General features: G+C 37.8%; 3 protein-coding genes across 8 annotated transcripts in view; 2 read left to right on the plus strand and 1 right to left on the minus strand.

Annotated features, from left to right (window-relative positions):
• Window positions 1-10,433, plus strand: part of LOC107727208 (centrosome and spindle pole-associated protein 1-like) — a 14,259-nt gene extending 3,826 nt beyond the window's left edge. The window contains exons 7-16 of the mRNA XM_016536999.1: window positions 4,953-5,032; window positions 5,125-5,221; window positions 5,322-5,379; window positions 6,145-6,494; window positions 6,819-6,943; window positions 7,169-7,253; window positions 7,588-7,699; window positions 9,259-9,447; window positions 10,104-10,247; window positions 10,326-10,433. Of these exons, the coding sequence (XP_016392485.1) occupies window positions 4,953-5,032; window positions 5,125-5,221; window positions 5,322-5,379; window positions 6,145-6,494; window positions 6,819-6,943; window positions 7,169-7,253; window positions 7,588-7,699; window positions 9,259-9,447; window positions 10,104-10,247; window positions 10,326-10,433 (1,348 nt within the window). The remainder of the gene's footprint in view (window positions 1-4,952; window positions 5,033-5,124; window positions 5,222-5,321; window positions 5,380-6,144; window positions 6,495-6,818; window positions 6,944-7,168; window positions 7,254-7,587; window positions 7,700-9,258; window positions 9,448-10,103; window positions 10,248-10,325) is intronic.
• A 679-nt stretch (window positions 10,434-11,112) lies between these two features.
• On the plus strand, window positions 11,113-23,408 carry LOC107727218 (centrosome and spindle pole-associated protein 1-like). Its single transcript, XM_016537008.1, has 11 exons — window positions 11,113-11,311; window positions 11,382-11,489; window positions 12,597-12,663; window positions 12,743-12,869; window positions 13,151-13,290; window positions 14,592-14,729; window positions 17,404-17,447; window positions 17,591-17,654; window positions 19,094-19,176; window positions 20,590-20,740; window positions 22,717-23,408. The coding sequence occupies exons 1-11, from the start codon at window positions 11,171-11,173 to the stop codon at window positions 22,923-22,925; spliced, it is 1,272 nt and encodes a 423-aa protein (XP_016392494.1). The 5' UTR covers window positions 11,113-11,170; the 3' UTR covers window positions 22,926-23,408.
• A 552-nt stretch (window positions 23,409-23,960) lies between these two features.
• Window positions 23,961-25,887, minus strand: part of LOC107727224 (brefeldin A-inhibited guanine nucleotide-exchange protein 1-like) — a 96,500-nt gene continuing 94,573 nt past the window's right edge. For all 6 annotated transcript variants that reach the window (XM_016537015.1, XM_016537018.1, XM_016537016.1 and 3 more), the window contains one exon: window positions 23,961-25,224. In XM_016537015.1, the coding sequence (XP_016392501.1) occupies window positions 25,045-25,224 (180 nt within the window). In that variant the 3' untranslated portion in view covers window positions 23,961-25,044. The remainder of the gene's footprint in view (window positions 25,225-25,887) is intronic.

Here is a 25,887-nt window from a genome sequence, read left to right on the forward strand (position 1 = left end):
TAGATTAAAGTGAATAAGACTTAATATGTAGTTGCAAATCCTTTGCTTGCAATAACTGCATCAAGCCTGTTGCATCACCAAACTTTTGCATTCTTCTTTTGTGATGCTTTTCCAGGCTTTCACCGCAGCCTCTTTCAGTTTTGGGGGGTTACTCCCTTCAGTCTCTTCTTTAGCAGGTAAAATGCATACTCTATAGGGTTTAAGTCTGGAGATTGACTTGGCCAGTCTAAAACCTTCCACTTCTTGCCCCTGATGAACTCCTTTGTTGCTTTGGCACTATGTTTTGGGTCATTATCTTGCTGCGTGATGAAGGATCTCCCAATCAGTTTGGTTGCATCTTTCAGTAAATTGGCAGACAAAATGTTTCTGTAGACTTCTGAGTTCATTTTGCTGCTGCCGTCATGTTACATCATCAGTTAAGATTAATGAGCCCATCCCAGAAGACGCGATGAAAGCCCAAGCCATGACATTAACTCCACTGTGTTTCAGTTGAGCTTGTATGTTTGGGATCATGAGCAGATCCTTTTTTTCTCCAAACTTTAGCCTTTCCATCACTTTGGTAAAGGTTCATCTTTGTCTCATCAGTCCATAAACCTTGTCCCAGAATTTTTGAGGCTTGTCTCCTATTCTTTGGTTTGCATCTTCTGGTGTACACTCTGTACTTTTGTTCATGAAGTCTTCTGCGAACAGTAGATTGTGATACCTTCACTCCTGCCCTCTGGAGGTTGTTGCCGATGTCACTAACAGTTGTTTTAAGGTCTTACTTTACAGCTGTCACAATGTTTCTGTCGTCAACTGCTGATGTTTTCCTTGGTTTACCTGTTCGAGGTCTGTTACTTAGTACACCAGTGGTTTCTTTCTTCCTCGGGACATTCCAAATAGTTGTACTGGCTATGGCCAATGTTTGTGCAGTGGCTCTGATTGATTTTCCATCTTCTCTCACCTTCACCATTCCTTGTTTTTCACCCATAGACCGCTCTCTGGTTTTCTTGCTGGTTACACATCTAACTATGAATGCAGTCTGCATAGGCAAAATCCAAATCTGAAACTAAGCGCAGACATTCAGTGCTATTTATTGTTTGAATAATCAATATAATAGGACACACCAGGGCAACAAAACACACCTGTCAGTCACATGTTCCAATACTTTTGGTCACATGAGCAATGGGTGGGTTCAAACAAAATGTGCTATCTTCAAAATTGTGTTTATCAGATCTAGATGAAAATTCCTGAAAATAAAAGCTGAAATGTTGATCTCTTGTCTCCTATTCATCTTTTGATGTCAAACCCAAATGTTTTCAGTCTACATCAAAAATAGCGGAATTGGCCTCACTGTTCCAATACTTTTGGAGGGGAGTGTATATGGCAGTGTTGAAACTGTTATTATGGTCAATTGTTCTGTGGCAAGATGAATTATGTGCATAAATTAACTGTGAATTATTGTTAAATCAGTACTTTATCTAGTTTTTTGTAATTGTCAAGTGCACTGGGGGTGAACTAATCATATTGAATTTTTCAGTTTTTAAATAGTGAATTACTTTACTCAGCATCCATTAATCACTGTTGGGATTAAAGTTCAGTAATAGGGGTTGTTTTGTGGACTCTTATTATATTGTGTTGCAGAGGGTAGTTGCATAGCCATGAGGTATGATTGGCCCTTGTTCTAAGATGAGAGGAGAGGACTGTTATTGTGAACCCCAGGGCAAATATCCAAACTGAGGCAATTACCAGCACACATTCCCCCTCTTCAAGAATTCTCTTTCTCTAACTGCTCTCAGACAACCTTATACAAGCGCCACAGCACAGAGCACAAATACACACATTTTAAGACACAACTTTCCACATATCCAGGATTTCTCTCTCACTCTCTGTAGATTTGCTGTGTACTTATTTCTCTACCCTAAAATCAGGGATCTTCAATTACTTTCTTTTGAAATCCAAATTAAATTTTTAGTGGAGGGCCAACATTTTGCAACGTAGTTATTAGATTATGGCATTTTCATTTTAAGTCTGAAATGGTATCATGAGAAACAAAACTAAACACCCCTAATATGCTCAGTGGGAAGATAGAAGATAGACACCCTTCATTTGTCTTCAGTTGTCATACTGTATATACAAACACACACACACACACACATATATATATACAGTGGGTATGGAAAGTATTCAGACCCCCTTAAATTTTTCACTCTTTGTTATATTGCAGCCATTTGCTAAAATCATTTAAGTTAATTTTTTTTCCTCATTAATGTACACACAGCACCCCATATTGACAGAAAAACACAGAATTGTTGACATTTTTGCAGATTTATTAAAAAAGAAAAACTGAAATACCACATGGTCCTAAGTATTCAGACCCCTTGCTCAGTATTTAGTAGAAGCACCCTCTTGATCTAATACAGCCATGAGTCTTTTTGGGAAAGATGCAACAAGTTATTCACACCTGGATTTGGGGATCCTCCGCCATTCCTCCTTGCAGATCCTCTCCAGTTCTGCCAGGTTGGATGGTAAACGTTGGTGGACAGCCATTTTTAGGTCTCTCCAGAGATGCTCAATTGGGTTTAAGTCAGGGCTCTGGCTGGGCCATTCAAGAACAGTCACAGAGTTGTTGTGAAGCCACTCCTTCGTTATTTTAGCTGTGTGCTTAGGGTCATTGTCTTGTTGGAAGGTAAACCTTCGGCCCAGTCTGAGGTCCTGAGCACTCTGGAGAAGGTTTTCATCCAGGATATCCCTGTACTTGGCCGCATTCATCTTTCCCTCGATTGCAACCAGTCGTCCTGTCCCTGCAACTGAAAAACACCCCCACAGCATGATGATGCCACCACCATGCTTCACTGTTGGGACTGTATTGGACAGGTGCCTGGTTTTCTCCACACATACCGCTTAGAATTAAGGCCAAAAAGTTCTATCTTGGTCTCATCAGACCAGAGAATCTTATTTCTCACCATCTTGGAGTCCTTCAGGTGTTTTTTAGCAAACTCCATGCAGGCTTTCATGTGTCTTGCACTGAGGAGAGGCTTCCGTCGGGCCACTCTGCCATAAAGCCCCGACTGGTGGAGGGCTGCAGTGATGGTTGACTTTCTACAACTTTCTCCCATCCCCCGACTGCATCTCTGGAGCTCAGCCACAGTGATCTTTGGGTTCTTCTTTACCTCTCTCACCAAGGCTCTTCTCCCCCGATAGCTCAGTTTGGCCGGACAGCCAGCTCTAGGAAGGGTTCTGGTCATCCCAAACGTCTTCCATTTAAGGATTATGGAGGCCACCGTGCTCTTAGGAACCTTAAGTGCAGCAGAAAGTTTTTTGTAACCTTGGCCAGATCTGTGCCTTGCCACAATTCTGTCTCTGAGCTCTTCAGGCAATTCCTTTGACCTCATGATTCTCATTTGCTCTGACATGCACTGTGAGCTGTAAGGTCTTATATAGACAGGTGTGTGGCTTTCCTAATCAAGTCCAATCAGTATAATCAAACACAGCTGGACTCAAATGAAGGTGTAGAACCATCTCAAGGATGATCAGAACAAATGGACAGCACCTGAGTTAAATATATGAGTGTCACAGCAAAGGGTCTGAATACTTAAGACCATGTGATATTTCAGTTTTTCTTTTTTAATAAATCTGCAAAAATGTCAACAATTCTGTGTTTTTCTGTCAATATGGGGTGCTATGTGTACATTAATGAGGAAAAAAAATTAACTTAAATGATTTTAGCAAATGGCTGCAATATAACAAAAAGTGAAAAATTTAAGGGGGTCTGAATACTTTCCGTACCCACTGTATACAGTATATATACATATATGTAGCTGTGTTATTGTTAATCAGGGCAACAAAACACACCTGTCAGTCACATGTTCCAATACTTTTGGTCACATGAGCAATGGGTGGGTTCAAACAAAATGTGCTATCTTCAAAATTGTGTTTATCAGATCTAGATGAAAATTCCTGAAAATAAAAGCTGAAATGTTGATCTCTTGTCTCATATTCATTTTTTGATGTCAAACCCAAATGTTTTCAGTCTACAGCAAAAATAAAGGAATTGGCCTCACTGTTCCAGTACTTTTGGAGGGGAGTATATATATATATATATATATATATATATATATTACAGTGCAATATAATGTTTAAATGGAAGATGGTTTAAGCAGAGAAGGCATAAATGTGTTTTTACAATAATATCAAGACGCAACATTTGCAGATGGTGTTTTTCACAACTTGTAGAGGACGTCAAATTAACAGCCTCAACCAAATCGACAATATCTGCAAAAAATAACTATCATCACCATAGCAACATTCAAATAAAAATAACTTGAACAGTTGAAGAGCTAAATAAAAGCAAATGTAGAAAGTAGAAGGGTTGTACAGGCTGTAATCTCTGTTAAATTTGACGTCTTTCCTACTAGACACAGTCAATGCAGACAGCTGTCAGGAGAATAGACAGACCCTAACTGCACTTCAACTCAAGTACTGATCTGCAATTAGAGTAATTGGGGTTTAAAGCCAATCTTTGACTGAAAATAAAACTGCAGTGAATCAAATAGCTGAAGTGGCAATTACTCTAGCAGAAGTCTGTATTTATAAACCCTACTATCAATTTGCTGCCTTTCCAGTGGAAAAAAATGAAAGACATTATGGTTTTCAGCCTTCATTTTACCTTTAAGATTTCATGTCTTTTGTAGGATTTTTCTACTTGAGGGTTTCTAACAATACAGAGACAGGAAACGCTGGATTTATTGTTCATTCTGTCAGTGGGATTGTATTGATTGGTGTTGATGGGGAGGTTCAAAGCCTCTGATGGCCCTGCAGCCAGGCTCTTTAATTCACTGTATATGTGATGTGTGTGACGTAATAGTTTGGCCAGAGCTGCAGAGATCAGGTGTGTTTAGTGTAAGACACTGGATGGAGTTTTTTGTTCCTTTGTGTGAATTTATTTATTTATTTATTTATTTTTGATGTAGTCTACAAGCACCGACTCCAGCGCAAAGCAGATCTGTCAACGAGCAGAACATGACTGAGTTTGCTACAGGACTCATGATTGGTAAGACAACGAGTGTTGGGTCAAATCAAACTGTATGTAAAATTTATATATAAAAATGTGAATAATTTCTGACCTGTGACTGGGTTATTTAGGTGCTACTGAAGGTGATGAGGCCTCTCAGAGGAGGAAGGAACGGTACAGACTGGAGCTGCTACAGCAAATAGCCGAACAACAGAAGAACAAAAGGAAGTGAGAAACATCAAGTATTTGATATGCTGATTGTAGGTATTTGAATTAAAATCTTTAAGGGCTCAAATATTCACTTCACCATCTAAACTCAATTTTACAGGGAGAAGGAGCTAGAGTTGAGAGTGGCTGCAACAGGCGCTGTTGATCCTGAAAAAAAGGTGAAGGTCCTCAGGCTTTTGAATATTCATTGTTTTATATTTAGATTTTATATGGTTTCTATATTAAATTTAAAGAATAGGTTTTTATTTTAAATTAATTAATAAGCATAACATTTCTAGATGTTTAATTATATTATATTTATTGTATTTTTTAATATTTAAAATCTAAGATTTAAAAATGGGAAATAACTAGGAATGTGCTGCTTAATTTTTTATTTTTATTTTTTTGCATAATGACATTTTCAGGGCAATTTAAAGAACAAGAAGTACAATTATTATAATATAATATATAATTATGAAATAATAATAAAATGTGAAAAAATATGAAGTAATAATAAAATGAAAATGAAGCTTATTTTATGCAAAATATTTATTTTTTGTCTTTGAGCTCTTCAAATTGTTATGAAGCATTCAGTATGCAAAAACTCTCAATGGCTCTAAAATGTACTTTATTTTCTTGTGGCCATAATGAAATAGAAAAATAAAAAACCAAAAAAAAGTAGTTCATACAAAACATGGCACTACATTTTAAATAGGTGATTATCAGTGAATAACTTGAATTTTGGCCTGTTCCTCACACAAAGTAATTGTATGGCTTTAGAAGATTTGTAATATAGCATGCAAGAAGATGTTTTTGTCCCTCTCTCACATTGGAACAGAATTTGAGTCGATAGACTAGACTTTGACACACATTTTCACTGCAGCCATAGCTGTGCAACACCTTCTGTGCTCCTATTTACAGCCATCTCACCTTGTTTCCCACAGCCAAACAGAATCAAACAATTTGGTGCCGTGACCCGGGAACGCGAGGGTAGGAGAATGGATGTATCCTACCACCCAGGGCTGGGTCTGGAGGAGTTCAGGGCTGACTCTGCCAGGTGGCTCAAAGAAGAGAGATCTCCACAGCCACCAAAGGAGACAGCACCCCCTGAGAGACCCCGTGTTGCTTTCCAGTCTCCATCTCTAGACCATAGCACTGTCTTAAGCCAGCTTGCTAACACACCAGGCCTTGGTCTGGAGGCTGGAGCAGGGTTTGGGGCCAATGATACCACCTCTCTTACTGAAGACAATCACAGAAGCCTCTCAAGAACCCTGGGGGAGATAGTTGCCCCAAGGTTTGTCTTAGATTTTGAGTTATGTTCTTAGATTTTGCACCGAAACAATAATTGTACTGAAATGTATTGTAATTGTACTGAAAACAAAAGATAAGCTATTTAATAACATACCTTAATAAATAATAATACTATATATATATATTTTTTTTTTTTTTTCTTTTTTTTTTTTTCTTTTTTTCTGTATTACAGATGTTTAAGTTACATGTGACTGCACTGTTAGGATTGCTCAAATTTCACTATACTTGTATAGTGACAATAAAGAATCTTGAATATAGACAGGATTTTATGTATGTTTAATGAAATATGTCTGTTTTCTGATGTCAGAATTACAGGTGCGCGTCCTCCGTTGGGTCCCTCCCACGCTGACTCCTATCAAACTCCTTATGATAATGCACATTACTATTATGGAGCTAGAAATCCTCTAGACCCCAATGGCAATCTGGCCTACTGTAAGTAGCATAACCACATATGTCATATTTGGTTAAACTAAATACATCTGTGCTAATGTATGTCATTATTCTCTGTCATTCATTGATATTTGTGTTAGCCAGTATTGTAATACGAAAGTTGTTTCTGCAGTAGTTGTGTTATAGTTTGGAGTCCCTGCCAATTTTATGATGAATGTAGCTGTTGATTGCATGTTTATTGTGATTTGTTCGTTTTGTTTGTGTTAGATGGACCAGCTGTGGGTCAGCAGGCACTCATCCCTCCAGAAGCACAGTGGCCTGTTCTGCAGCCTCCGTCTGGAGGCCTCACACAGTAAGCATGAGTTTTAATACAGAATGTCAGTTATTTAGCTTCAGAATTGAGTTGGTCACATGACAGGGATTTTACAATGTGTTTGCAAGTGGCTTATTCAACTGTCATTTAATTGCACCTCATTTAAAACAATATACATTGAAATGACAAGACAAAATAAAATCCATAATACTTTAAAATATGCATTTCTGAATAGATTTTAAGTCATAATGTTTGAGTTACTTGGTTATTTTTTTTATGGCAAGTTATGCTGAGGTACCAGTAGGGGGCACATTTATTCAGATATAACAGAATACAACAGAATAACATAATGCTTTTCTCTGTCTCTCCATAGAGCGATCAGCCATGCTGGAGTTGTTCCATCAGGACCAGCGTTCTTTCCTCCGGAGAGGCTGCAGCAGCCCAAGGAAAGTGCTGTTAGCTATCAGGAAGCCCTTAAGCAGCAGGTACTCTCCCAATAATTTATGTTATGAGATTAATTATCATGCCATAGAAAAGGTGCAGATGATTTTAATTTAATTTATGGAAAGGTGCACTAACAGGGTTACACAGCTTTACATTTTAATCACCAAAAATTTATTAATTAACATTCTTTAATTAACAGCCATATTACAACAATTAATTGAATATTAATAACAGATTATGTCAGAATTGTGATGTCAAGACATCAGACATTGGAACAAAATCATGCCAAGTCAAGATCAAGTCATTTAAGGAGTGATGATACAGACACATTTATTAAAACTGGCTACTTTTCAAGAAAATATGAATTAAAATTAAATAATTTATTAAATTATGTTGGATAAAAATGAATTGCATGTGCACTACTATTCAAAACTTCGGAAAGATGTTGTTGACCGAAGTCTTTTATGCTCACCAATGCCGCATTTATTTGATCAAAAATACAGTAAAAACTGTAATATTGTGAAATATTATTATTTTACAGTTTTCTATTGTAATATATTTTTAATAATTTTATACAATTTTTTCTGTGATGGCAAAGCGGGGTATGTAAAACTATGATATGTGACAGCTATATACTGCTTTTATTTATTTTTTTGAAAGGGGTCTCATGCTCACCAAGGCTGCATTGATTAAATTTGATCCAAAATAAAGTATAAAATGTACACGATCCTTCAGAAAGGATTAATGTTGTTAATGTTATTTTACAGTCCCTTTTGAACAATCGAATGTGCTTTTTCTTGCAAAAAACAAACAAAATCTTACTGACCCAAACTTTTGAACTCAAATAAATCACAAGCTTCCCACTTATAGCTGCTCCGTGGTGTCAGTTAATTTACAGATTTTGGATTGGAAACTTTATACAATTTGTATATATATTCTGTCCATGCTATATTTTTTGATCATCAAACTGATTCTGAAAATTTCTGGTATAAATTATAGTACTAATGTAACATTTTTGTGTTTCCAGGTGATTTGAAACAAATGCATAAAACAAATGTGGAAGCGTATGATTCCGGAGGCAGAGTAGCCCGGATTCCAGTGCCAGAAACTTTACCTCGTGCATCAAGTACTGTGGCCACAGAATTACAGTTTGACTCACAATCATAAAAAGCATGTAACTAGAGTGGAATTTAAATGGAATTAAATTTTGCATCTGCAATGACATGCACTTAGAGGAGGCTATTAATTGGTGTATTTAAAACTAATATAAATTTAATGAAATGTATTTTTTTTTAAATTACAGATTATTTATATTTACTGAAATATAAATATATAAAAAAAACTGATTGTGGATACTATCATCAAACCTTTTAGAAGCTAAAAATAAAAGACCTTTGCATGCAATCCATCCAAATCTTTTCTGCCCCTGTAGAGCCTGCAGGTTTTTGCTCTTCTCAGCCGTCTGTGCAAGCCCGGGGTAACCTTTTCAATGAACTGCCCACTCCGCAGCAGCTCCATGATCAGGAAAATTACAAGGATTGTTTGAAACAACAGGTACGGACATTCAGTTAACTTTGGATTCTGCTGTCTGTGCTTTTAGCCTGCCGTCTCACTTTGTCATCATCTTTGGGATGAACAGATCGAGGAAAAGAGAAGAAAGGAGGCAGAAGAGAGAGAGCGATGCAGGCTCGAGGAAGAGAAAGAAGAGGGGCGGCTGGCCGAACAGCGAGCTCGGATCCAAAGGGAGTACGAGGAAGAGCAGGAGAGGAAGCGTCAGAAAGAAAAAGAGGTTCTTGTTTTGCAGTTATATCATGCGAATCTCAAAAATGGCCTGCCGAGAGGAAGATGTATTCACTTTGAAGCACTGGTCTTGACCCAGATTGAATATATGAGTGTGTTAAGCTTGAAATAGTCTATCCTCTAAAGGCTTTAACCCAGTGTTCTAACCAAGCGTGACAAAAAACGGCAAACGATAAAAGCTTTCCCTTATAATCCCTAACAAACAGCAACTTTTGAATGGCTGTCAATGGAAAAAGATGCTTTTTACCCTCGTAATGGTGTAGTTACAGCATCTGCTGTACCAGCAGTCACATTGCCAAAATTTTGGTGAAATAATTTCACAGCCAGAATAGATTTATATCCATTGTCAGTGATTGTCAGTGAAGCACAACTCATGTTCAAACCAAATAATTTTCCGGCTTTCTGTTAGTCAATGTGGTGAATTCACTTGACCAACCTAAATCCAAAGTGAAATCTGTGTGGGGAAATTCTATCGCTATCACATGAAATTCCAGATTCCTATTGAAATTATGTAGATTCCTATTGAAATTAATGGAAAATGATAGGATCTTGTCCGTGAAAATTAGATGAACAATGACACAGTGCAAATTAAAAGAAAGGTACAGAACCACAGGATGTGCTTCTTTTCTGTCACCTATTTCACAGCAAATGGCCAAAAATGAGGATTTGGTCAGGCAAGCCGAAGAGCGTCGTAAAGAGGCTGAGAAAATGAAGAAAGAAGCAGAGGAGAAGGAGAACGAAGCCCTGAGGAAGAAACAGGAGAGAGAGAAACAGACACATCTGGAGGAGGTGAGGAATGCACATTATTTGTTCATATGTGCACACAATGTACTGACACATTATTCTCAAATACCAAAAGGTCCACAGGGCACCGTCACCACCCCTACCAGCCCTGCAGAAGAAACTACGTCAGCAGACGCCCAGACCTCCATCGGTGGAGAGCCACCGCTGTTCTGCAACTCTGTCTGTGAGTGACACACATGCGCACAACTACTTCTTACTTCATAGACCAACTATTTTGGCAATGCTTGGGGTTTTATTCAGTTATGGGCACATTTTTTTTTTATTTAAATAAACGCTTTTTACAAACTCACTAGTTTACTTTGTCCATTAACAGTGTCCAGGCATGTTTAAACTTGCATCAACAGGGGAACCTTTTTTTTAAGCTTGAAATAGTCTATCCTCTAAAGGCTTTAACCCAGTGTTCTAACCAAGCGTGACAAAAAACGGCAAACGATAAAAGCTTTCCCTTATAATCCCTAACAAACAGCAACTTTTGAATGGCTGTCAATGGAAAAAGATGCTTTTTACCCTCGTAATGGTGTAGTTACAGCATCTGCTGTACCAGCAGTCACATTGCCAAAATTTTGGTGAAATAATTTCACAGCCAGAATAGATTTATATCCATTGTCAGTGATTGTCAGTGAAGCACAACTCACGTTCAAACCAAATAATTTTCCGGCTTTCTGTTAGTCAATGTGGTGAATTCACTTGACCAACCTAAATCCAAAGTGAAATCTGTGTGGGGAAATTCTATCGCTATCACATGAAATTCCAGATTCCTATTGAAATTATGTAGATTCCTATTGAAATTAATGGAAAATGATAGGATCTTGTCCGTGAAAATTAGATGAACAATGACACAGTGCAAATTAAAAGAAAGGTACAGAACCACAGGATGTGCTTCTTTTCTGTCACCTATTTCACAGCAAATGGCCAAAAATGAGGATTTGGTCAGGCAAGCCGAAGAGCGTCGTAAAGAGGCTGAGAAAATGAAGAAAGAAGCAGAGGAGAAGGAGAACGAAGCCCTGAGGAAGAAACAGGAGAGAGAGAAACAGACACATCTGGAGGAGGTGAGGAATGCACATTATTTGTTCATATGTGCACACAATGTACTGACACATTATTCTCAAATACCAAAAGGTCCACAGGGCACCGTCACCACCCCTACCAGCCCTGCAGAAGAAACTACGTCAGCAGACGCCCAGACCTCCATCGGTGGAGAGCCACCGCTGTTCTGCAACTCTGTCTGTGAGTGACACACATGCGCACAACTACTTCTTACTTCATAGACCAACTATTTTGGCAATGCTTGGGGTTTTATTCAGTTATGGGCACATTTTTTTTTTATTTAAATAAACGCTTTTTACAAACTCACTAGTTTACTTTGTCCATTAACAGTGTCCAGGCATGTTTAAACTTGCATCAACAGGGGAACCTTTTTTTTTTTTTGAAAGTCATGAACATTCTCACCACATTGTTATTGTCATTGTATGAAAGCCCGTTTCCGCCACTGAATAAAAAATAAAACAAGGTAATTGCAACTTTTTATCTCACAATTCAGATTTTTTTTCAGAATTGCGAGATATAAACTCACAACTGCGAGTTATAAAGTCAAAATTGCGAGATATAAAGTTGCAATTCTGAGTTTATATCTCGCAATTCTGACTTTCTTTTTTTCTCAGAATTGCGAGTTATAAAGTCAGAATTGCAAGATATAAACTCGCAATTCCAAGAAGAAAAGGCAGAATTGCGAGTTTAGATCTCGCAATTCTGACTTTATAACTCGCAATTTTGACTTTATAACTCGCAATTGAAAAAAAAAAAAAATTGTGTGGGAAAAAAGTCAGAATTGTGAGATAAAAAGTCGCAATTACCTTGTTTTATTTTTTATTTAGTGGCGGAAACGGGTTTCCATATCATTGTCATTTACACCATATGTCAAATGAAATATTTTTAAATAAATAAAATGGCAAAAAAAGTTCTGCTAAGGCTAATTTCACATATAATTAATTTATATTTCCAAACGCTTCACATAAATTGAAAAAATCATAGCTTGACTGGGAATAATGCACATTAAAAGAACAATTTTAATATAATATATAAAAAAAAAAGTTTTCAAGACGGATTTAATGTGATCTTCATATAACAAAAAGTTACAGTTTGTTAGTTTTAATAACAAAAAAAGAAAAAAAAACAACAACACAAAAAATGTCCCCAAAGTTGAAGAAACACCCAATTAGGGTCCACATTACAGCTTATTCTTGACAAGAACCGCCCACTTAGACAGGAACGTCTAAGTGAATGACATGTGAAGTGACTAATTACGTTTTTTTTTGTTTTGTTTGTTTCGAACAGATGCGATCAATGTCAGCACCACATTCTCCCCCAGTGCCTGCACGCAGGAACGAGATCAGGGCCACAGGTAACTTATATCACATCCTGTAGCCACCAGAGCTGTAAAGGACCGAATCCCTGAATTGTATACTGATTTTGTGTTTCAGAAGAAAAGCATACGGTGATCAGGGAGTTATCGGCCTTGCGTAGGCAGCTGCGGAGCGAACAGAGACGTCTGGAGGGAGAACTGATGCAGTCTAACAGAAATGATCAAACCCCTCCTGTTCACAGCAGGTAGCAAACATCCTGCACAGACACATTCAGAACATGTGTGGTCTGTTAGAACCTATAATAAAGTTCTTTCCCCCCCACAAACATCCTAAGTGATCAATATTTTCTGGAATAATGACTGCTAAACTGCATATTTGACCATTGTCCCTATTTATTTGGTAATTAGCCATGTAATATGGGATAATGTACAGTCAACAGGTCAATATCACAAAATTAACCATGCAAGATCATCTTGGCAAGGTTTATGTTGTCCCTCTGACCCTTATGCTTTACATTTTGAACAGGCCAAGAGAGCACCTCCCGGAGGATGTTTTTGAAGTGGCGAGGCTACGCAAACAAGTCCACATCAGGAGGCCGGCTTCCCACACCACTGCAGCAGTCAACATGCAGAACCTGCAGGAGTTTAACCGTCCGAAGTACAGAGGTAAATGTGACACAGAATTTCCTGTCTTTTGCTTGAAAAACCTCTCCAGAACTCTTCAACGGGTCTGTAATTTCACACAACCATGATGGCTCCCAGAATCCCATTCACCTGCCTTTATTACCTTCATATATCCACCAATAGCCTCACTCATTTCCTGTTACTTACGCTCTGATCCTTTGTTAGCTTCAGTGTAACATCAAAAAACTACCATATGCTCTTCAGATACCTATTAAAGTCACACATTACCACACTGGCTAAATGAGTTCAGCGAAATACTGCATGCCAAGATGGCCAACGAGTGGACTGACTTGCCATAAAAGGATTTCTAGTTTTAGAGTCAACTCTAAAACTAGTGCTGAATGGATGGGTGGATAGAGTAAGTTAATAAAAAAGTTGCTATTTGTAATCGAGGTTATTACTGTTAACTACAAATAATTGATTACATTAAATGAAAAGAAGCTGAAAATAGAATATATAAATAAATAGAAACAAAATTAAAAATAAAAATACTTGCATGATAAAAATGTAAAGTTGAAGAACAAAATAGGCAAAACTGAAATAGATATAAAATAAAGATGCATAGAAATCTGAAGAAATGATAAACGCATAGTAAAATTACTAAACTAAAACTAAAGTGAAAACAAAAAATATAAAAGCTAATTCAAAAATAAAAGCTGATTCAAAATGGGAATAAATACTGTAATAGTATATAAATAATACTAAAATAACACAGTCTGTGTCAATTACGCTTGCATCCATAGTGCAAAAACCTGGATATGGTTGAATGAAACTAGGATTATTTTGATGCTAATATAGTATCAAATGTTAATGTGTTTTCTTAGAGCAATATCAGTTTCATGTCACTCATGAAAACTTTTAACCTTATTCTCTGCTCAAAAGATGGATTCAACAGCTCTTCCTCTCCATCTGCCCACCTCATGGGGTGAACGGTCGTATCAGTCATCAAACCCCCCTGCAGGAGAGAAATGAGTAGCATATCTGTGAACCGTGACTCAGCACTTGGCTCCATGCCCTTGCTTTGTCATGCTCTTTATTTTAGCTCTGATTCTCTCTCTACATCGCTGTGCCAACTGCTTTGGCTGTGGCAGAGCTGCTTTTCTCCTGCCATGCGTGATGCACAAGACTTATTTGCTATACGAGTCAGTGTTTTCTGTGAATGGATAATGTTTGTTAGTGTGCCGCTCAATAGCTGTATTCAACGTCCCTGCATTATCTGTCAGTGAGGCTGTAGTCCTGGAGGAGAGGATGACTCTTATCTCTGTGTGTGTTTGTGTTATCAGATGGTGCATCTCGTGAGGAGGTGCGGCAGGCGTATCTTGACTCTCCCAGTGATAATCACAGTCTAGATATCCAGCAACAGGCTCTGTTACGACAACAGCAACGAACCATCAACAGTCTGAGGAGGGGCAGAGCTGCTGGTCAGTCTGTTATTGAGGATGAACGTTTTTTGACATTTTTGTATATCATAGTACATTTTGGTTTTGGTTTGTATGTTTTTTTAACTTTTTTTTTTTTTCAGCAAGGATGCATAAAATCAGAATCCTAAAAAGGTGCATCACAATTTCCACAAAAATATTAAGCAGCACAACTGTTTTCAACATCAATATTAAAAAGAAGAAATGTTTCTTCACTAAATCAGCATATTAGAATGATTTCTGAAGGATCATGTGACACTGAAGACTGGAGTAAAGACTGCTGAAAATTCAGCTTTGCCATCACATTTTAAAATACTAAAATATAAAACAGATATTTTAAATTGTAATAATAGTTCACAATATTACTGTTACTGTATTTTTGATCAAATAAATGACACGTTTGGGAGCATAAAGGCCAATTCACACCAAGAAAGACAATTATAATGATAACAGTAAAGTTTTAAAAAAATAGTTATATAAACCACAACTATAATGATAATGTCAAAGAGAAACAATATTGTTGTTGTTTTTTCCAGCTGATCAAAACATTGACATCCAATCAGAAACCATTCTGCTTTAAAAAGCTTGAGCATTTTAAAGGGGTCATATGACATTGTTAAAAAACACATTATTTTGTGTATTTGGTGTAATGCAGTGTGGTTACGCGGTTTAAGGTTCAAAAAACATTATTTTCCACATACAGTACATTTCTGCCCTGCCTTTCTGAAACACATTGATTTTTACAAAGCTCATTGTTCTGAAAACCACAGTGTGCTCTGATTGGCCAGCTATCCAGTGCATTGTGATTGGCCGAATACCTCAAGCATGTGACTGAAATGTTACGCCCCTTATCATATTTGGAATAACAGCTTCCATGGCGGCAGCAACAATACTACAGCAAGAATAAAAGTTACACCTTCTTTCTTTGCGTATATATTTGGGCGGTGTTATGCAAATCTTCCCACACAGTGACGTAGATTTGTGAGGGCGTGTTTTAATGAGGCTTTTTAGGAAGGTGTGGATTAGTGATGGGCGGTATACCGGTTCATACCGAATACCGGTGTTTATTTTTGTTATGATATTAATTTTTTAAATACCGCAATACCGGTGTATGTCGCTTAAATAACGTTCGGAACGCGACACTGTTTGAAAGGGGTCCCTTTTCACTGTTGCACTGTGGTGAGGGAACGGCTGTATGTGTTACTAAGTGTGAAAGTTCTGAAACTGAAGCTGTAGAACTAATAGAACGTGATGACACAGAAGAACTCATCCACAATATCCACATTGACCACCACAAATATCCACCGCCCCCTGCCATCAGCTCCCGCGTCTCACAAGTGCGACTTCAGCACTAGATTTAGCAACTTTCAGACCCTTTTAGCGGCTTTTTTCCATAGAATATTCATACTGACAAACCTAGCGACTTTTTTGGATAAACCTTAGCTATGGTTCAGTTGGAAGATTTCGCCAGTGCTGTCCCGCGAACGCGAGGTCTGACTTTCCCGGAGAAGAGTCACCTCTCTCGGCGTCTGTTCTGTGCAGTGAGCGGCAGAGAAGCAGCGCATTCAGTTGGACGCACCGCAGCCGACTCGTCAATAAATGAGTAAAAAAACAGCGTTTCCTAGCACCTGTCGCTTACTGATTGTTGGGAATTATAAATATGAGCGTAGTTCGTCTGTTAATATCACATCGATTATAAATGAGTGACTCCTGGTTAACATGTATTAAAAGGGGTCGTGTTTAGTCACTATTTAGTGTGGTATTTTTTGACAATATTCACTCATCATGACAGTAAAATAGGGCATTCTAAGTCAATATACTGCAGTATTTCCTCTCTCAATCAGTAGAAAATATGGTTAACACCCGGTCATGCATGAAAAAAAAAATACCGTCATGTACCGTGAAACCGGTATCATTTTGAAAAATACCGTGATATAAATTTTTGGTCATACCGCCCAGCACTAGTGTGGATGCGTCTTAAAGGGTTAGTTCACCCAAAAAATGAAAATTAGCCCATGTTTTACTCACCCTCAAAGCATCCTAGGTGTATATGACTTTCTTCTTTCAGACAAATCCAGTCGGAGTTATATTAAAAATTCCAAGCTTTAGAATGGGAGTAGGCGAGTGTTTTTGTTCAACAGTCCAAAAGTAGTCAAATAAAGCTTGCGCATCCATAATAAAACGTGCCTCACATGGCTCCGGGGGGTGAATAAAGGCCTCCTGCAGCAAATCGATGCGTTTTTGTAATAAAAATATTCATATTTAAAATGTTATAAATACTTTTTTCCTCACTTCTGTTGACTGTTCTGGGGCGAATGACGTAGGACGAACGTGTTGCGCACTTTATGGTTCTTATATATGCACGAACAGCTTGTAACGCTCCAAAGACAAAGGAAAACATGAAATCGCATCATATGACCCCTTTAAAGCTGCAGACAATTTATCTGCCGTGTGCACTTAGAATAAACAGAACAATATCATTTGTTGATGTGGATGCTAATATAGTTACCGTTATAGTTATCTTTATATTTGTGGTTCTTGGGCTGAATGGGCCTTAAGAGACTTTCAAAATCATTAAAAAAAACTTTTAAATGGTACTATATAAATAAAATATATAATTGCTGAAAATTACATTTAAAAACTGCAGACTCATACAGTACCTGTATTTCCTGGGCAGGTTACTTTGACATGGTGTCTTCAGGGCAGCGGCATCATGAGCAAGTGAGTTGCGTGTGCACCACCAAAAAAATCTTGACTGTTTTTCCGTGACCCATTTTTCTGAGCCCTTAAAGGGTATCTGCACTCTGTTAGTGCTGGTTTTGGTTATTGACTTGGCGTGTTTATTGATGTGTTTATCCCCCCAGAGGCTGAATTCTGCAGAGGGTCCAGGCAGACACTTGCTGTTAGACTCAGAGAGCGCCTTTATTAGTAAGTTCCCCTAAAATGAAAAATGGAGGGAAGTGTTTTACTCACAAATGTGTCACAAATACTTTTTCATGTGCAAAGTTTAGACAACATTTAGATTACACCCACCAGTATACATACTTAAAGGGATAGTTCACACAAAATGAAAATTCTGTCAGCATTTACTCGCCCTCATGTCGTTCCAAACCTGTATGACATTTTCTTTTGTTGAACGTGAGTAATTTTTGAGAAATGTATCATATAGTCATACAGATTTGGTATGACATGAGAGTGAGTAAATTATTTAAATTTTCATTTTTGGAAAAGCGTTATTATAACTCAACGTGTGTGGCGAGATTCCACATGAATTTCGAAAGGTTTTTTGGGGGGGACTTTGGCCTTTTTAAGTATAACAAAACGCTTAATTGACTCCCAAAACAGCTATTGACTTAAAGGGGTCATATGATGCGATTTCAATTTTTCCTTTCTCTTTGGAGTGTTACAAGCAAGCTCTTGGTGCATAAAGAAGATCTGTAAAGTTGCAAAGACTAAAGTCTCAAATCCAAAGAGATATATGTGGAAAATAATGTGTTTTTTTAACCTTAAACCGCATAAACACATTTCATTACACCAAATACACAAAATACTGTTCTTTTTAGCAGCATCATATGACCCCTTTAAAGCATGCAATGGAAGTCAATGGCTACCATCAATTGTTTGATTACCGACATTCTTCAAAATATCTCGGTGATTACCGACATTCTTCAAAAATGATGTGGAATCTTGCCACACACAAGTTACAATGCTTGTCCACAACACAGTCCTTGTATCATTAAAGATCAATGCAAGATCTCCTGCAAAAACCTATTGTAAACCTAAAAATGTTATTGTGATATTTAGTTCTGTAGTTCATGTTCATTTTGAACATTTTCGCTTTATTAATATAATGTGATATCTAAGTTAAAATACACTTAAGGTGTAGCATTAAGAGTTTGGGGCTTATCGATTAACATCATTTAGAAACAATAGATGTCTATGGGATGTTTTTACAAGTATAGTGGTGTGTATGTGACAGTATGAGCAGCAGACAATGCGTGACACCGCCGTCAGACAGCTGCTGTCACTGCCACCAGGGACGAGTGACAGCTAGTGTGACAGCTATGAATACCAGACAGAAGAGAGATTGACTCTGGGGTGAGGATAATGCCTGTCCTCAGCGGCACCCCAGAGAGATCGACAGTCACCTTGTAAATGAGTTCCCAACACAGTCTCAGTCTCATCCATTAAATGCCATTTCATTTGCTCAGTTTCAATTACCAAGCTTTGATTGCTTGACTCGTGCATGTTGGAGCTAGAGAGAATCGAGAGAGAGAGAGAGAGAGAGAGAGAGAGGAAGGACTGCAGAGCCTGCTGTTGCTGAACATGTGTCGGCTGTAAATAACCAATCAGTTGTTTCTACACAGACCCCAGTGACGATTCATTCCTTCTACGATCCCGGCGTGACCAAAGAGCGAGACCGGCAGTCAGGAAGGCAGACATGTCTGAAGTAAGAGTTCCCAGTTACACACAACTACAACCTCACTTGACAAAGGCAATGTCTTTAGATCTGTTCCGAAACCTAGCTGCCTTGCTTCTTCTTACATGGGCAGCCGACTTCCAAGGTTCAGTAGAATGGAAAAAAAATGCAACATATAGAATCATGCTTTTTAAAAGTTGAACTTTTAAACTTGAGCGCCACACTTTTAGAATGCAATGTCGTGCAAGATTCTGCAAAAGACATGAGATGTGAATGCAACTGTCAGACCTCATAATTGACTGATTTGGAACGCTCTACATAGGCAGCAACTCCCATTGTTGGAATGCATTTTGGCAGCGGTTCTCAATTCCAGTCCTCACGCCCCCCCGCTCTGCACATTTTGTGTGTATCTCTTATCGCTTCAGACGTTTGTTCAATTCGAATGTAAGTGCCCTGCGAAGTGTACATCAAAGGATATTTCGCCATGATTTCAGTTCGAAGGGAGCGTATATATTCCATTCAAAGGTCATTAAAGTGTACGAGGCGTGAATTTAAATAGTATTTATTTACAGATATATTTATGTCACACATCACACTTCTCTAGTAAGTTTCGTCTGTGTGTGAAGATGCTGGCGTAGCGCAAATATGTGAATGAATGTTCGGAAGATGTAAACTTCAACTTAATATGTGCATCCTGCCTTAGAATTCGGTTAAACGAGGTATCTTTAAAGGGATAGTTCACCCAAAAATGAAAATTCTGTCATTAATTACTCACCCTCAAGTCGTTCCAAACCCATAAGACCTTTTTTCATCTTCGGAACACAAATTAAGATATTTTTGATGAAATCCGAGAGCTCTCTGACCTTCCATAGACAGCAAGGGTACTACCACGATCAAGGCCCAGAAAAGTAGTAAAGACATCATTAAAATAGTCCATGTAACATCTGTGGTTCAACCTTAATTTTATGAAGCTATGAGAATACTTTTTGTGCGCTAAGAAAACAAAAACAACTTTTATTCACTTTTTATTTTATTGACTTTATTCAACAATTCTTCTCCTCCGCGTCACCCTCAGGCACCATTTTGGAGAGTGCCACGACGCATGAGCGCGCTTTCCTCTGAATGTAAACAAGGCGCAGCGCATGTGTGTTCTACATGCGTGTAGTACCCTTGCTGTCTATGGGAGGTCAGAAAGCTCTCAGATTTCATCAAAAATATCTTAATTTGTGTTCTGAAGATGAATGAAGGTCTTACAGGTTTGGAACGACATGAGGGTGAGTAATTAATGACAGAATTTTCATTTTTGGGTGAACTATCCCTTTAAAGCCTGCTTACTATTTAGATGCCATTGGGTTGGGATTTATAACAGAGTTACAGTAGAATGTTTTTTTAATTGAATGCATCGATAAAGACTGAATAACTGTACTTTTGTTTTGTTGGTAGGATGTGGTAAACAGGTACGCTCGACCTGACCGCAGTCCTGACAGCCAGTCTCTGCACTCGATTACCAGCACAGAAATAGAGCGGCTGAGAGAGCGCACAAAGAACAAGATGACATCGCTGAACAACATGAGAGAACATGATTGGAGATCAGGTCAGGAGCTCTGAATCTGAAAGGAAAATCACCTTGGGTTGGTTAGTCTTGCCCAGCCAGACTACATTTGACTACTGGCATGAAGTCTGGTCAACACTGCAGCTTAATCTGGCGCACTTTGTCAGGAAGATGCCAACATGTAATACCTTAGGTGTACTTTAGTTTTGACAGGGACACTTAAGGCCTTGATATACACCTGGCAGAGTTCTTGTTTGCAATGTGTGACAATATAAAAAAACATTTTCCTTAAAATACACTATCCGGTGAGAGTTAGGAAAATATAAGCATTTAAAGATACTCACAAGAAAGAAAGAAAAAAAACGACATAACAAAAAACTGCTATGTCTTTTGACTATCAGGTACAGTTTTTTTTTTTTTAGATTACAAAGAATGCAAATTGGGAAAACAACGTCAAAAAATAACTAGGTTGTTATTTGAGATGTACTTATGGTTATCAGCCATAGCAAAATGTATACAAGGTATCATAAAATCATCTAATGAATACAGTAATACAATTGATGAATGTTAGTGTGAATGTGTTTACCAGTCTTTGACAAACCCTTTTGAACTCCCGCAACAGACTCCAGTAGAATTTAGTAGGCTGATCGAAATGTTTGTTCAAAATGAGGTCACATCAGTTCATTCTTCAATTTCGCTTGAAGTATATTGGGGAAATTTAGCATATGCATACAGCAAAAATGCATAGCCTTTCAAAGTTTACTCCATTTGATTGAGTGACCAAACACACGCAGGCTTTTTTTCTGCGTCAAAAAAAAGTCTTTGTGGTTTATTTGAACTAATATTCAATTCAAGTTTATTTGTATAGCGGTCTTCACGATACAAATCGTTGCAAAGCAGCTTTACAGAAAATTTAAGTTTCTATTTTAAAGTTTCTACATTATATTTAGTAGTAGCTTATCAGTGGTGACGGTCCATATGGCAGAAATGTACAGTAAAATTCATGCAGTTAATGGCGTAATCAAACAGACGGTGAACACAATTAACTGCAATGATTATATGTTGCGATTAAACTTCGAGTAAAATTTGGTAGCTTTGTATGTTGTTTGAGGGTTGCCATCATCTGAGGTCTTGTGAGGGGTTGGCATCATCTCTTCTTAGGGTTGGACAGAACAGTTGTTTTAACCATTCATTAAAATGAACCGGTTCAAATGAGTCGTTATGTCATGAATCGGACATTAGCAGGCGTGTGCTAATCCCGGTTGTTAGACATCGCAAACACTTCATCACTGCATAGGATTTTTTTTTTTATTAAAAGTTATGTTAGTTGCATGTGTGAAACACTTGTCAGAGAAGATAAGACGACGATTTTAAAAAAAAATTTTTTTTTAAGCACAATTCACACCACCAGTAATTCAAGTTTTTAAAAAAGAATCTCCGAATGCACTCCGAAATCTTCCGACCTTTTACCGTCATGTCAGTTGATTTTGAGGGAGGGTAAGACGGTTAGAGAAAGTGCACAAGGAGGGGCTCTCTACTCTTTCTCTCCCTCAGTTAACATGCGCGCTATCACAAGTGCAGCAGTCATTTACATCACTCATTATTTACATTAACTGATCAAATAAGGCTTTGGCGGGACATAAATTTGTTTTGGGAAAAACCCTGACGTGCACTAGAAAGATTCAACTTTGTCCAGTGTCTGCGCTATTTCTCTCCACAAGTTATGAGACATAAAAATGTACGCCATTTTTATTTACGGCATGCACACTGTGCGCAAAATGAAGAATACTTTGGGCTTAACACGACCAACCACAGTTTGTTGCTTTGCGTGACTTTTAGGGGTGGATATATCTAGAATCCAAACTACACAAAGATGAAAAACTTAAATTTTGATATCTTGTTTTAGCTACTCAAAAGCTTTTCTTAATCCGTTAGCGCTATGTTAAGCTGTTAGCTTGCTGAACACAAAGCCATAAATGTAATTAGAAGCACTGAGATATGTATCTTGTGCTATCTAGGGCAAGTGTCAGCAGAGGAAGGGGAGGAGCTATGGCCACAGACTCCTCCTTCAACCGATCGGCGCGTTTCCATTGACACCATTGCGACAGAAACCTGGTTACGTCCTAGTTCCTCTGAAACGCTGAAGAGATTCATGAGCGGTCGCAGGCCATCCAGCCAAAACCACGTAGGCCAGGATTGGGAAGGGCCATCCACTTACCATGGTTAAATCTCATTCAAGACGCATGAATTATGAATTCTTATGCCAGTTACACTATTTAGCTATTTTGTAAGGAACAAGTTGTATACTTGAGGCCAAAGATGAACATTAACAATTCATTAGTCCAGTTTCTTTTGTTTCTGTCAGACTTTTGATTGTTGTGAATGAAATACTGCACTTAGAAAGTTCTGGAACACTTCTTGTAGCATTAAGAGACTGTTCCCTCCAGTCAGAGAGTGCAGTCTGGGAAAATCACTTTGATGCTTCATACTGTGACTTTGTATGAATGTGTAAACTGCATGAATTCTCAGGTGAGAGATATAGACTTCCAATGTTGTAATATGTGATTCGTTTTTCATTTTTAATGATTGTTTTACAACACATGAATTGTAAGTAGGAATATAAGCTTATGCAAGCATAAGCTTACAGTCGGAAAAAATAAGCCAATGTAATGTGTATTGACTCTTTAATAAATATTTAAGAATTTTTGAACACTTTGCATTTCATCTATATGTGACGTGTGCGTTCGCGTTCCATCGTTTTTTTAATGGCTCAGTTTGTGGAGAAATGGGATTAGAAGGAAAAAGTCACAATTTAATTGGTTCAAAATTGACCATATAAAAACCGAGACTGTTTTTACGAAATTCAAACCGTAAATGAAATTGTTCAAATGGTGTCTCAATCATTTTTATTATATTTTTTATTTTAAATATAGTTTTGACACTACCGTTAAGTAATTTGTTTTTAACAATAGTAGTCTTATATGCTCACCAAGGCTGCATTTATTTGATTAAAATACAGTAAAAACCTTAATAGTGTGAAATATTTTTTTTCTGTTGTAATATATATTTTAAATGTAATTTATTCCTGTAATGGCAAAGCTGAATTTTCAAATCTTCATATTCTTTTCAACGTTGAAAACAGCTTCCCCCCCCCAGCTTCTCTTTCATAATTCAAAATTCATCAGAGCAAATGCACCAAGTTCCAAAACTTTATTGACCTATGACCTGATTAGAATGTGTGGTGATAATGACCAGTGTCATATAGAGTTGTACAGATCATTTTATTCCATATAGAAAACTTTACAGGGCTGTACCATTACGGTCACCCTCACTAGCCAGGAATGCTTCACATCCTTATTCCATCAACAGTTTTTAAAGCGCAGCTATCATTAATTTCTATACAATACAACCCACCCCCAAAAACCAAAGAGAAGATTTTAAATATATTAACTTTTTGTTTTTGTTTGTTTAAATTTGTACATGTAGAGTGAAGCCTAACTCCAAACAGGGATACAAACCAGTGATTCAGATGCAGCTCACATTTAACTCGCCCTCAATTTTCAAGTTTTTTTTCCTTTTGAAGGATCTTAGTTGCCCTCAGTGTTTAATTAAAAAAGTGTCAGCATATATAAAATGGAGTAAATCGAACTAATCACTTTATATCGTATTAGAAATCTCTAGCTGGACAGTTATGGAGGGAAAGATGGCATAGTTCAATAATTTATCACAAAAGTAAAAATCTCCAGTGCATTTTGATCAAGAAAACAAGTGCAGCAAATTTCCGAGAAACAAACGAAAAGATACAGGAAACTAAATCTAGTGTTGTGAGATTATATTACAAAGCTGGAATTCTGTACAACTAGTTTCTTCGGAGTTAGCCATTAGCGGTGCAAACGCAACAAAATGAAACAAAAATCTGAATCGCTTGAGAAACATCACATTGCTTGATATGCAACCCTTCTGTCACTCTTCAAACAGCTTTTAATATAATGCCAAGACACTGTTTTGAAATATATCTGGACCTTTTGAAGATCTCAAAAGGTCAAGCATTTGTATAGTAGTAGCGATATTCAGCATCCTCATGATGTTCTAGATAATTTGAACCTATTGTACAAGGCCTGGACATTTGTCCAGTGGGTGGGACGTAGTGCCTGATCTGGGATTGGCTGTTTGTCCAGAGCAGACCCTCAAAGGGCAGGCGGGGGGTTGATATTAGTACCATCATATCTGACGCAGTCCATCTTTTCCATCTCCTCGTTCCTCATCGGTTGCAGGAGATCAGATGCTCACGTCCTGCAGATGAAAAGCGGAGACTGTAGTAGGAGCAGGCACTGCTGTAGCTTCTTCTAGGCGTCGTTGGGAGTTTGGACGCCTGAAGGCTGATCTGCTTCCAAAGTCTGGGTGATCTGGAACACCAATCCGATGCGCAGGAAGAACTTGCGCAGGACGGCCCTCAGCTCCGGGATCAGGTCAAACTGCATGATCTCACAAAGCAGAGGGTAGTATCGGGACGCATGGGCCTTGAACTGCAAAGCAGACACGTGTGTTTTAATTCCTTTACATTTTCTCACCGCACGCCACGGTGGAATCGTATTAAACCTGTGCTGATTAGCACCAGGTGGGCTCTCATAATCGTTTACATTATCACAAAACTGCGGTGTTGTCTCTGTGTGTGACTCTGTAATGCATTAGGGCTCTAATTGAGAAAGATTAAAAATGACTGAGCATTGATCATTCATATCAATTAGCTTGTTTTGGAATTAAAACACTTTTCCGATCAAGCTGCTGTGATGTGGACTACATCACATTTACTAAATAATAAAAGTAAGTACATTTATTTACCATCGAAGGTTTGGGGTTGGTAAGTTAATGTTTAATGTTTTTGGAAAAAAATCCCTAATGCTTGCTCAGGCTGCATTTGATTAAAAATACAGTAAAAATAGTAATATTAGGAAAAAATAACTATTTGAATATATTTTAAAATGTAATTTTATTCCTGTGATGGCAAAGCTGAATTTTCGGCATCATTACTTCAGTCTTCAGTGTCACATGATCCTTCAGAAATCATTCTAATATTCTGATTAATTTCATACCATTCTTTATTAATTATGCATTGAAAATAGTTGTGCTGCTTAATATTTTCTGGAAAAAAACAATGATTACAAATTTCAAAATTTCTATTAAACCCC

Source organism: Sinocyclocheilus rhinocerous, unplaced genomic scaffold (genome assembly GCF_001515625.1).
Source record: "Sinocyclocheilus rhinocerous isolate Xijiao unplaced genomic scaffold, SAMN03320098_v1.1 scaffold65, whole genome shotgun sequence".
Taxonomy (NCBI): Eukaryota; Metazoa; Chordata; class Actinopteri; order Cypriniformes; family Cyprinidae; genus Sinocyclocheilus; species Sinocyclocheilus rhinocerous.